The 12,556-nt window shown below is 44.8% G+C and overlaps 1 protein-coding gene across 12 annotated transcripts in view; it reads right to left on the bottom strand.

Annotated features, from left to right (window-relative positions):
- The window catches only part of kif21a (kinesin family member 21A), a 44,168-nt gene extending 32,931 nt beyond the window's left edge, over positions 1–11,237 (bottom strand). For 3 of the 12 annotated variants that reach the window (XM_064342990.1, XM_064342991.1, XM_064342992.1), the window contains exons 1-3: positions 10,697–10,916; positions 9,830–9,935; positions 9,485–9,532 (exon numbers count right to left, since the gene is read on the bottom strand). In XM_064342990.1, the coding sequence (XP_064199060.1) occupies positions 9,485–9,532; positions 9,830–9,935; positions 10,697–10,715 (173 nt within the window). In that variant the 5' untranslated portion in view covers positions 10,716–10,916. Of the gene's footprint in view, positions 1–9,484; positions 9,533–9,829; positions 9,936–10,696; positions 10,921–11,020; positions 11,040–11,218 lie in introns of those variants that run through there. The other 9 variants (XM_064342982.1, XM_064342984.1, XM_064342983.1 and 6 more) reach the window with 8 other exon arrangements.
- Positions 11,238–12,556: the final 1,319 nt, after the last annotated feature.

Below are 12,556 nucleotides of genomic sequence, written 5' to 3'. Positions count from 1 at the left end.
CCAGTCTAAACCTGCTTCTTCCTGCATGCATGCTTGCTGCATGCAGCCAGTCTAAACCTGCTTCCTCTGGCATGCATGCTTGCTGCAGACTGCCAGTCTAAACCTGCTTCTTCCTATATGCATGCTTGCTCCATATTACCAGTCTAAACCTGCTTCTTCCAGCATGCATGCTTGCTGAACACTGCCAGTCTAAACCTGCTTCTTCCTGCATGAATGCTTGCTGCACGCTGCCAGTCTAAACCTGCTTCTTCCTGCATGAATGCTTGCTGCACGCTGCCAGTCTAAACCTGCTTCTTCCTGCATGAATGCTTGCTGCACGCTGCCAGTCTAAACCTGCTTCTTCCTGCATGAATGCTTGCTGCACGCTGCCAGTCTAAACCTGCTTCTTCCTGCATGAATGCTTGCTGAACACTGCCAGTCTAAACCTGCTTCTTCCTGCATGAATGCTTGCTGCACGCTGCCAGTCTAAACCTGCTTCTTCCTGCATGAATGCTTGCTGCACGCTGCCAGTCTAAACCTGCTTCTTCCTGCATGAATGCTTACTGCACGCTGCCAGTCTAAACCCCCTCCTCCACCCCAGCCCTTCCCTCATGCGTTTATTACACTGTCCTTTCTGGGCAGCAAGGTTTCCTCTGGGTACTCCGGTTTCCTCGCTCATCCAAAGACATGCAGCAACCTACCCTACTTAAATGAAGGTTAATAATAATCCTCATTGCTGCTGGATCTGTTCAGCGTAAACCCCTCTGGGGGAGGGGGGTTTGCTGCTGTGACTCTCTGTCTCATCCATTCATGCTTACATCGATGGGTGGGAGGGCTTCCAGAACCTTTCTCTGGACCATAGCCTTATAAGATTGTTAATAAAGATTCAAATTTTGACTACAGTGGTCCATACTGAAACAAAAAAGTTTGGGGAGTGAATGACTAAACTGCGTTTATGAAGAAAAACACCAATAACTGCTTGCAAGTGGGACCCAAACGTTGATTGAATCTGGGCCTAGGCCAGGAACGATTTAAAGATCTTGTGACACGGAAACAATGTCTTTGATGGGACAGTGGATGTGTCATGTGAGTCACTTCAAGTTTCACGGCCACATTTTGGTTCTCTTCGAGGTTTTTGTACATGCCTCATGAATATGTATGAGCAGATTAACGTCATTTGCATATTGCCCCGCATGGAAGCAGCAGGTGGACCCAGCTCTTTAGCATAATCCACCCCCATCCTGGTGGTCTCCTGGGGGTGGGGGTGGGGGGTGTATAGTGGGGTGGGCTGGTAACAGGGGGCCCCATGCACCAGAGGCTGATAACTGAAGAGTTGAATGACAAGAAAAACAGAAAGATTCTCAGTATTAAATCAACCCTAACAGAGAAATTGAATCTAACTGGGACCAAATGTAGTCCATTACAGTTAAATTCACTCTTGATTTTACAATGAATTCAGTTGCTGTGCATCAGGGTGACATATGGAAGAGGAGTCAGCAGCAGTGGGGGAGAAGGGGGTGGGGGGCCTTGTTGAAGGCAGGGCTTGAGGATGATGAGCTGGTCACCAGGGTTAATGCCCCTCACGCCCCAGCTGCCTCAGAAAACCATTAAACAGAGTCTGGGGAAGATGGCAAGCACTCACTCCGCAGAGTGGAAGTGATCCCACACCCATTTACAAAAGATCTGCTGCTGTGTTTGAGCCGTGATCCAACCTGCTGGCCTAAACACTGCAGACTCCTCACAGGTTCCCTACGTCATAACCCCAGACACATCTCTTCCACACATCCACCCATCTTGTCTATAGGACTCAGTCCTGGATCCACAACCATGGACTGAACTCTGCTTCATCCGTCAGTTACACCACAGGAATTATTTTGCTTATCAAGATGCGCTGCCACTGCAGCAATTTACTGGAGCATTTCAAAGCTTGAGCAGTCCTGAAACAGCGTGTGGATTGAACTGTCACTCTTTACCACAACAACTGGACAGCGGAGATGTGTGGGGACCACACAGGCTGTCACCACAGTGGAGTACCGGCTTCAGTTTCCCACAGAATTACACATACACTATATGACAAAAAGTATCTGGACACCCCTTGGGTCTGAGGTTGTTTTACGTGCTTTGGGTTAGGCCGCTTAGTTCCAGTGAAGGTAAATCTTAATGCTACAGTATACAATCACACACACACACACACATTTGAGCTGTGGTTTACAGTTATTACAGGTTTACCTCACCCACACATATGCTAATGAGACTGAATTTGCATACAAACACATGAACTGTCTGCTTTCCTCCCGCAGTACTGCCATGGAACATTATCGGAAGCCCATTCCTTTTACCCCAAAATGTAGTACAAAATAGCATGAATAGACCGTATAAGAAGCACAAGTTCAGACAAGCACTGTACTTCAAGAACAATCACCATCACCATCTACCAAGCAGCTGTGCACCTTTACACCTGTCCCTTTTAGATAAGCACAAAGGAATAAAACATTCTCTTTCACAGAATTCCAGTGTATGTTGATACAACTTGAAAAAGCAAATAATTTAAAAAGGCTGCCAAGGCTCTGCATCTTCCAAAGGATCAACAATAAAAAGTGACTTATACCAACAAATATGCAGAACAGACACCATGATGACATTAACTTATCCTGTTTTTTTAAGGGGGAGGTCTAAATAATAGGAAACATGCAAACTGAACAACGCAACTCGTTCAAATGATACACTAATAGCTCCCACCTGCTAAAAATGCTAAATGGCGAGGGAAAACTAAGCCTTGTTTTTGAGAAAACATCACAGGAGCCCGCGCAGAAACGGCTCTCAGACACAAAAGGCAGAATCCCGCTGACTCGCCGATCTGAAATACAAAAGGCCTTCGAAACGAAGAGTCCTGAAGGAGAGAAAACAGGCTGAGGCAGACACGCACACACACAGCTCTATCTGTGTTCGGAGCCCTGGGAGAGCCCGGCGGTTTGTGTGACCTTCGGGCCGAGCCGTCGCCGGCGTCTCTGAGGCTGCAGAAAGAGGTTCCGCGACTGCAGCTCCCTCGCACGAGCGACTCCGCGGCCTTGTGCACCGCAGCGCAAAGCCGCGCAGCTCTGCGCTCACGTTTTAACGGTCTGAACACTGCATTGTCGTGTCATGCGTAACGCAGTGTGTTGTAGTTTTGTTTAAGAAAGTGTGCAAACAAAGTAGTTTTTGTGCTTTATCTGTATGGTCACAGCTAACTCCACCCCGCAAGATTTAGCCTAGGTTTTAATGTGTTGCAACAGTCTCACAGTGGTTGACCTGTGAATGTCCACTGCATAAAACACATCAGTTCACAAATTAAATTGCAAGCGGACAGTCACAAAGCACAAACAGTGACTAATATCAATAATATAAAAATACATTCTACTCACAGGCACTATGTCCAAATTCAATCCGGTGTCAACAATGTGTCTGCACACACTTTCTATTTCTGCACACAATATTCTCCCTCCTTTACACAGGTACATTATAAGTTGCTGTGAAAGAGCTGAAAGATCGTTGAACCGTTTTTCAGTTTCAAAATAAACCAGATAACAGATACCTGCGAAATGACATCATCTACCAAAGAGAGCTCTTATATGTGAAATTGACCATTTCGTGAATAACTTTTTGTGAGCCTTTCAAACGTGATACACAAAGAAGGTGTCCCTTTCATTCAGGCAAATGCCTGTGCGCTTGAAAGGGCTTAAAAATCCCCACCTCTGCATGTTTAGAGACTAGCACAACGCATGTCAAAGCCCAGGTGAGCGACTGCGGGAACTTTAACAATCAGAGGGATTTGCGGGATTACACTTCCGCTTCCAGCGCTTCAAAGGACGAAAGAAAGAGCAAAACAAAAAATGAGAGGGAGAAAGAGACAAATACAGCGTACGTGGGCGGAGAGAACACAGGCAAGTCACTGTATAATTACCCGCAATTTGTTTTGCATGAAGTGTTTGCTTTCTGAGCACAATCCAACCGCGGTGCAGTAGGCGGGTCTCCATTCTGCGCCGTAATCTCGTAAGCGAGCACGCGCGCGGCAGGGTGCGGGACCGTGCTAGCGGCGCGGTTCTGCACGCGAGCAGACGCCGCACGCTGACTGAGCCGAGGTTCCACGGGGTCCTGGGGTTCTGGAGAAAGCCCGGTCTCCCCGCGGGCCACGCGCATGACCCGGCTCTCGACCGCGGGCACGGTTCCGTGCGTGTCAGATTTAAGTGTAGGCTATACTGAGGGCTGTCTCCTACTAAAATAATCTGCGCTCTGTATGGCTGCCAGAACTTACAGTAGCTTGCAACTTAGAGACATCGGGGTTTGAGTTCACTGAGGGGGAAAAATGCTTAAAAGACCGCTTGTTTAACCATTTAATTAATGCCAAATACATTACATCATTAACTTGCACATGACAAATGTTCTGTCCTGCTATGGTATTGAACGACAGAGAAAGGGCCGGTCATGCTATCCTAAATAAAATAAAACGGATACTGGAAATAAGATTACAGTATCACAGGAAAGTTCCCGAAAGTTCTTCGTTGTAAAGAGATAGGCCTACAGGCTGCTCTTCGTGGGTCAGAGTGCTGGCAGAAGGGAGGCGGTGGTGAGTGACCCTCAGTCCCCAGGACCGCTCATCTGGGTCAGTCCGCCTCCGAGGGCAGCCCAGCGGACCAGAACAGTGTAATGTGAGCAGGGGAGCCTTTGTTCTGGGCAGGTCACCGTTTTCAACAGGTGTGTCTTACATGACAAAGACGGAAGGCCTGAGAGCTACGCACCCCCCTCAAACCCACCCACCCCTTTGTCCCAGCGAACAATGAACGCTCACACAACGGCTCTTTTTACTGTACACTGCACACTTCTGCGCTCTGTCCCCTACGGTTCAGCATATCGCATTTAATAAGCGGTGAAATCACAGCGCAGCCAAATATTACTATGCTCCTCCCGTGAATAATGAGACACCCGCACAATAACACTGCCATAATTAATTGCCATATTACCTATACTGCACAAAAAAAGCAAGGCGGAAGGAGAAAAGAGGAGCTGCCCTTCCTGCTGCAGATAACTGCATTTATTATCCATCATAGTTTTTTAATGCCTTATGAACAAGACCCATTTTTTTCTCCATTGCTCAGTGCTGTGGCTTCACCAGTCTCCTCAGCTCATGTTCAGATAGCATCTCAAGCAAACTGAATGCTAAGGAAGTAATCAATATGTCCTCATGCTGAAGACTAACGGCTGTCAGTTGATTTGTTCTGCCCGTTAGGTCACAGTGCTCCAGCTGTCATTCCGATGCAAAGACTGTCTGTCAACAGGGAGACCAAGTTCCCTGTATTCCTTCCTGCATTGCCTGAGGAGTTCCTGTTGCAAACCAGCCGGCAGCTATGTTCTTTTCTTAACAACTTGCAATTCACTAGTTTTTTATGGACTCTCAGTTTCCAATGCCAAATCTTGATTGTATGCCCATACTATTTCTGCAACGTCTAGTGTTTGGGAAGGTGCAATCTAAGCATGTTCTCTGAAGAATGCGGTCAGCCACTAATTCTTTTCCTTCTACAATCAATCAGCTCAGGAGCGCAAAATATTGTAGACACAAAATAAACCAGTCTAGTTGGCCCACACTAAATACACTAAACGTGTATGAGCTAGATTACCGGCTACAGTTGGCCTGACCATAGCCAGTATTTGATAGAAACTGTATGGTACACCACAGCACTATGAACAAGTGAACCTCTGTAAACCCACTGCGGCCATCTGCTTTCTTATCAATATGAACCATCCCAGTATGATTACCTCACAGCAACAATGCACGCAGTCACAACCGTTATCAATTATCACCAGAGATTTGCATAAACCCTTCCTTCTGGATTACCTGCATGTGAGGTTGGGGGAGGAGAGGATCTATAACTCAAATCTGATATCACTTTAAGTAAAAGCTAACTCTAAACTATGAATTATGAATATGTCCTGTATAATTATAGACATTACACCACCATAAATGTCACTATCACAGGCCTCTCTCTCTATTTTAGCACATCATGATCCCACCTCATTGACTCTACTACTGAAGCTCTGGACGATTACTTTGTTGCAATAGCATGATTAGCTCCTTTCAGGTTACACCCACTACAACTCACACTGTGCAGTCTGTGACACTTCCTCGTCTAAGCACTAAATCAGATCAAACCTGTCCTGATCAACACTTCCTGGTTTCCATGATTCCATTCCAAAATTGACTGGGCATTTATAATACCATGATGAACTGAAAGGAGTGCAGCAGGGTGAAGATGGAGGACCTACAATCAGTGCAAGGGTCTGAAATTGATGCGGGAGAAGCGGGAGGCTCTGCAGACACTAGGACGAACGGGAGGAGGAAGAGGTCATTTCAGTCTACCCTTCACAGCCTGAGGCTGGCTGGTTTATTACTCTTTCCTTTACGAGCTGCACACTTATTCCACTGTGTCAAATACAGACAAGTTCCACAAACATCGCTGCTGAAATAATACACATATAACAGGTGCGGTGTGTCATCCGAGGAGAAATGGAACATGCAACCTTTGCTGCTGAGTTCTAACCCGCATTATACACAACTATTGCCAGGCAGCCTTTGCAGATAATTGACATGAAACACAATTAGCTAGTAGAACAACATTTACAGCTCATTGAAATGGAATTCACTTAGCTTGCCAGGCAAACCCACACAGCTATCCGAAATGAAAAAATTGCTTTGCCAAACAAAAGGTTCATGTCGTCAACCTGGAGGAATATTAGAAGGTGGTGACATCACTGCCTGTCATGCATTCGTGCTAACAAGCCGCCTCCCCACAGCCTCAGCCCTGCCATCAGCGTTAGCATTAGCATCCAGTGGCAGGGTGCGGCAGAACCTCTAGCAGAATCCACATTATTAATTGAGAAACAAAGAAAAATGCAGAAGAGTTTCATGAATGTACTCGTATGTCTCAAACAAACATGTACTCCGGTCCTGGGCAGCTCTCTCCATCTGAAGCAGCGTTACAGTGTGAGACTGTGAGCAAAAACAATGCAAAGCCAATGTCAGGGCCCAGCCTTGTCATACCAGCACAACCAGGGTCACAACCACATGAGCCCACGGCCCCAGTAAAGCCACAGCAAAACTCTTCCTCAGAAAATAAAATAACAAGACCATGGACCAAGTTACCCAGGACAGAGGTCATATCTCCAGGTGGACCGCAGTGAGAACAATGGTAGAAGCGGCTTGTTATGAGGATACACTGCAGGACTGGAGCGGAGAGGGGTCAGACTCTCTAGAGTGCAGGTCCGCCCGCACACAACCATTCCCTAATGAGAGTATTACTGCCTCTCTGATCAGCGGTCAGGCTGAGTGATGGGCCTTCACAAGGGGAGAGGGATAAGCCCCGCCCACAGCTCCACTGACACTGAGGTGAACAACCCCCACAACCGCTAACACAAGGATTAGTGGTCAGTACTTCACTACTCATTGTCTTCACTTCTCAGTGTGTACTGGAGATAAAACAATGCTTATTGTATGACAGTAAAAAAGCATGTCAGCAGTCCTTCAACTACACACTATTATCTACGTCAAGAATAAATAGGCTATAGGTTGCAGTGTATATTGCTTTCAAAAAATAATTGCAGAACCTATCAAACAGGATCCGCCACAACAAGGGAGAGAATACTTCCTAAGGCATGGCTGTTTTATGAAGACAATAACCATTTACAAGGAAACATGAACTGCTGTCACCTTTTCAGACAACAGGTCAAACATGATCTGCAGCTATTCATCCATGGCTTGTCATAATTGCACTGACGGTGAAATGGTGACATTTTAGTCCCTGAGGAGAAGGAGCAGGAGAAAGCTCAGCGGATGGCAGGAGCCTCGTTTCTGTTCATAATGGACGTTGTTCTGTAAATACTCAAATATGGCTGACGGAGCACATCAACGGGGCACAAAACCACAAACCCGTCTACGTGCAATAGGGCCAACGCCACTTATCGATGTCAGCTGTTGGCAAGACGAGACAGGGAGCGACAGAGGTTGCATATGTCCCCCGATATCTCCTGCATCAGCATGAGTGCTGCTGACAATCACAGCCTCCTGCTAAGAGCTCCTCGGCTGAGTGGGGATTTGAAGATGCAGGCATGTTAGACTGATTTTTGTAGACTGGTGGGGGGCTGACAGCAGCATTAGCCTCCTTTTGCGTACCAATGTTCCCTTTTAGCACTACATTTCCTGTCACTTTGACGTTATGATTTAATAGTGTGTGCTGGCTGGGATTCACCCCCCTCTGCCCCCCTGCCCCCAGCCACATGTCTGTCAGGGTGTGAGGTCTGCACCATGGAGCAGATGGGACACACTATGTGCTTCCATTTTAACACTGACACCTCTGCTCTAGACTGAGAATGCTTCGCAGCTCACCTGAGAAAACAATGAGCTTATATCCATCATCTTCCTATAGCAGTTTTAACACTATTTCAACATGATCAATCAGCTAATTGTAAAACAAGACTTTTGAGCTTTTGATTATTTGTAAAAAAAAAGAAAAAAAGAAAAAAAAAAACTCCTTTGGATCTCGCTGTGATGCTTTTGAGGTGCTTTTTATTGCAGAAATAGCCTACGTCCCGAGTCAAAATGTAGCCTGAAGGCCCAAAAAGAAGAGGACACCTCAAATCTGATAAGCTAAGAGAGCACTAAAGCACTGTAGTGTCATGATGAAGCATTTAATTACTGGGCGGTTGGGTGAGCGGCAAACAAAGAGTCCTGTTTTCAGCAACAATTTCAACATTAACAGTGCGCAGGGTGGGCGACTCCTGACAGTAGGAGTGTCAGTAAAGCTCCTCTTTCATCGATTAACGGTCGTTCAACCGTCCTGTTTGGACTGCGGCCTAAGGTTTTGAGCTCGGCATCGTGGGCAGAACCAGAAATAAACATAGCAGAATATTGTGATTTTCCAACGATTCATCCGTTACTAAACAGTAATGTCGTCACTCCTTTGGCTCCCACTTGACAGACTACCAGCGAAAGCAACGCCCATTTGTTCACCTTGCAGTTCACTCCCTGGATGCGAGGCTGAATCTCCGTAGATTTCCAATATTTTAATGAATAAACTGACATTCCACGTAGCCTTGAATAATACTACCTACTGGCATAACAGCTAGCTAACTAGCTGGCTTACTACAATGCTACCAGGATTTCTGCACTTCCAGACACGAAGTACGAAGCATTGGGGGGTATTGCTAGTCATCACAAAATAAAACGCAGATTAACTGACTGTATTCCTTTACAAAAAATAAAACAATGCGCCAACACACAAATTCGTACTCCTAATTAAATATAAAGTTACCAACGAAAACTGCATCGCTGCCTATATCACTTAAAAGCACCAGGCCCTGACACTGAAAATCAGCCATTTGGCTCCAATAGAGATGCATGCTTGCAACAAGCTAGCAGGTACATGAGCGATCAGCAAGAGCATCACTGTGCAAAAGCAATAAAATGTCAGTGACTTACCTCAAAGCCACACGGACCGAGCTTTCATCCTGTCCGCCCGACATGATTCTGCAGTCCGGGATTTATTGATTGAAGAAAGGCAAACAAACGAGACGCAGGATCAGATCTATGTGTGGGGTTGTTTTTCTTTTTTATATGGGCCGGCGACAGCGAGTACGCCGCTCCAGCCTGCGAGAGCGATGTCACTGGCTCAATTCCGTCTCTCCGTCATATTAAAAACAATATAAAATGGACTATGATAGAAGCAAAAGTTTATTTGTTCAGATATTTTTCAGTTGCATAAACGGCATCTTTGTTAAGGCCGAATTCCACCGCGTTCTTTCAAGGAGAGCCCCTTTTCCCTACCGCTGCCTTGTCTTGCTTGTCGGTACAACCGGGGACAGCAGGGACACGCGCGCTCCTGCGCCTTGGTTCTCGAGCCGCAATGCGTCACCAAACCACGCCCTCAAAGCTGCAACGCACCGAAGGTGGCGAGTTTCATGTATGTTTAACGTTGGCCCCTAGACTACGAAGTAGAATTTAATTCTGTTGTAGTTTTGCACATATGGAAATAACGACTTTGAATGGCCCAACCGATTTCAAACATGAAATATTAACAGTAAATGAAATATTAACTAAATAATGAAAGCTGAGTTCACTTCTGAACTCCCACCCCCTGCGTTTACAATTCAGTTCACCTGGTAGCTAGCCAGGTATGGTACAGTAGGAAAGTTAACTGGCTAACGTAGACTATCAAACAATGTTTTCTGTAGTTGGCTCGACATAAATGCCTTTCGCAACCAAAAGCTACAAATTACAGTAATCATTTGCCCATTTTATGACAAACCAGTCATATTGCTCAAGTAACGTCAGCCAGCGTGTATGCTAATCATAGGTCGTGCAGCGCTCCAGGTCAGGCTGGACACTTCAAATATAAAGTTGTTTGATGATAGCTCTCCGAGCTTCCTTGGCTCTTAATAGAATAAGCCACCTGACAATGACTTGGCTAGACTATAGACGAAAGCATAGTTCATCTCCTTGTGCTACCATTACATCTCGAAAACTAGTAACATGTCAAATGTTAGCAATTAGCAATAGCTGGCTAGCAACATTATCTGCATATTTAAATGTGTGTCAACTCACCGTTAAATCGGGGAACTAATATAGCATAAACACAACAGTGGGTTAAATACTATCACATTGGCCAATTTGTGATTGATGGATGCCACATACCCCGTTTCAACTCTTGCATAAAGAAATAAATAAACACAATATTCACAATATTCGTAAAGTTATTTGACCGTTGGTCCACAGCATCACAAAATAAGTTAGCGAACTAGATAGGCTAGGTGGAGTAACATTAGCAATATAGCCGCTAACCTACTTTAACGTCTACACGCTATTTTAAAATTGAGATTTCAAATGCTAGCTAAAATAACGTAGAAATCATGGATTAGGCTACATGGCTTTGTTCCACAACAAGTGACTAGGTTTCTTCAATTATACTATTCACACATTCAGCTTTAGTCTAACGTTATCTTTAAAAAACCGACTCACCTCTTCCGGCACAACAGGGTTCGCGTGCAACTGAATAATATTAAAGAATAATAATGCGATTCAGTGAGTTTTGAAACAAGGCGTCATTGCTCGCGTTTGTGTTATTTTTATACTTGGACTATCATTTAATCATGTTTTTTCTAAAGCATTTATGATCCTAAACCACATGAGTCAAGAAAAATATTATTTTAACATTACCTATTTTCGAAAACAGAACAATGTCCAGCCCCTAAAATGCATGCTTGGCATGTCTGAGCAATTTTCATCCAGTAACACCCCTCTGACTGGAAATATTTGACATGTTGTTGCCAATAATGCTTTGCTTCTATATGAAACCCAATTTACCAAGTTGAGTGTTCATACCAGACAGAAAGAAAAATCATAAAACCAATCCAAGTTTTTTATAGGGATGGGGAGGGGATGAAATCTTTCACCTTGGAATTAGTGCCCCTCCTGGATGGTGCATGGGAGTCATTCTAAATCAAAAACGAAACAGCCATCAGGGAACACACACACAGCTATTGGAAGGGTATAGCCATAATAAATCTGGTCCCTATTTTTAATCTCATTTGATAACATCTCTTGAAGCACTGGTGCATGCAGTCCTTTACTGGGGTGTTGGTTTTTGTACTTGGTCCACAGGGAAATTTGACGTGACAGGTACTTGATTGATCACAAGCTCACTGTGAAGACCAGTTAAAGGAAAACAACTATGATGGATGACCAGAGAACTAAATCTGAAGAGAGTCTGGGAATGAAAAGGGATGGCAGGCTAACCCTGTCTGCAATGACATGCTATATCCCTTTCACCAACATTAACATCTGATGTAGGCCTATGGGATTTGCCACAACCTAATCTGTCTGTACACCTTGCTGCACCCAGAAGTTCACACAACCTTATGGGAATTTTAATAAATCAACATAAAATGGGGGGGATGAGTAAATTAGAGCTCACACAAATACAACAGAGTGCAAAGAGAGAGAACTATCTCCACCTTGTGGTCGTATGTGAACAAAGAACAGTTCTGTGCTTGCAAATCACATTCACAATCACATTAATTCTCTCAGCCATAGCTTGTTTTTTGTAATGTGTTAAAATATATCAAACCCTTATTTGAGTTGCTTTAGTGTAACGTTATAGTCTTTAGTCTTATTATTCAAGGTAAAGCGATGTCAGGAAGGCAGCCCAACTGCCACCAGAAAAGATGCTGCCACCATTTTAAATAACTGGGTAAGTCCAGTAATGGAGAACAGAAGACACACGCCTGAGAATAATAAAAAGAAAAATCTTTATTACATTAATTCATAAGCCAGCATCAACCTCTCAGAGGAACCCAGATTCCCCAAGGAGGCAACACAACTCGTAGGGAGTTCACACACCACATCAGACCATCTGTTTAACTGCAGTTAATAAATTTATCTACTGAACCATAGCATACCACGCCACTGCAAAATTACTAGAAAGGGATACACAACAAACTCCGATAGTTATCATAAATTAGGCCCTGCCCAGTTGGCCCCTTAAGCTCCACCCTC

Source organism: Anguilla rostrata, chromosome 7, assembly GCF_018555375.3.
Source record: "Anguilla rostrata isolate EN2019 chromosome 7, ASM1855537v3, whole genome shotgun sequence".
Classification (NCBI taxonomy): Eukaryota; Metazoa; Chordata; class Actinopteri; order Anguilliformes; family Anguillidae; genus Anguilla; species Anguilla rostrata.
Note: the sequence above shows the minus strand (reverse complement) of the source record. Positions and strands in the feature narration are given on the sequence as shown.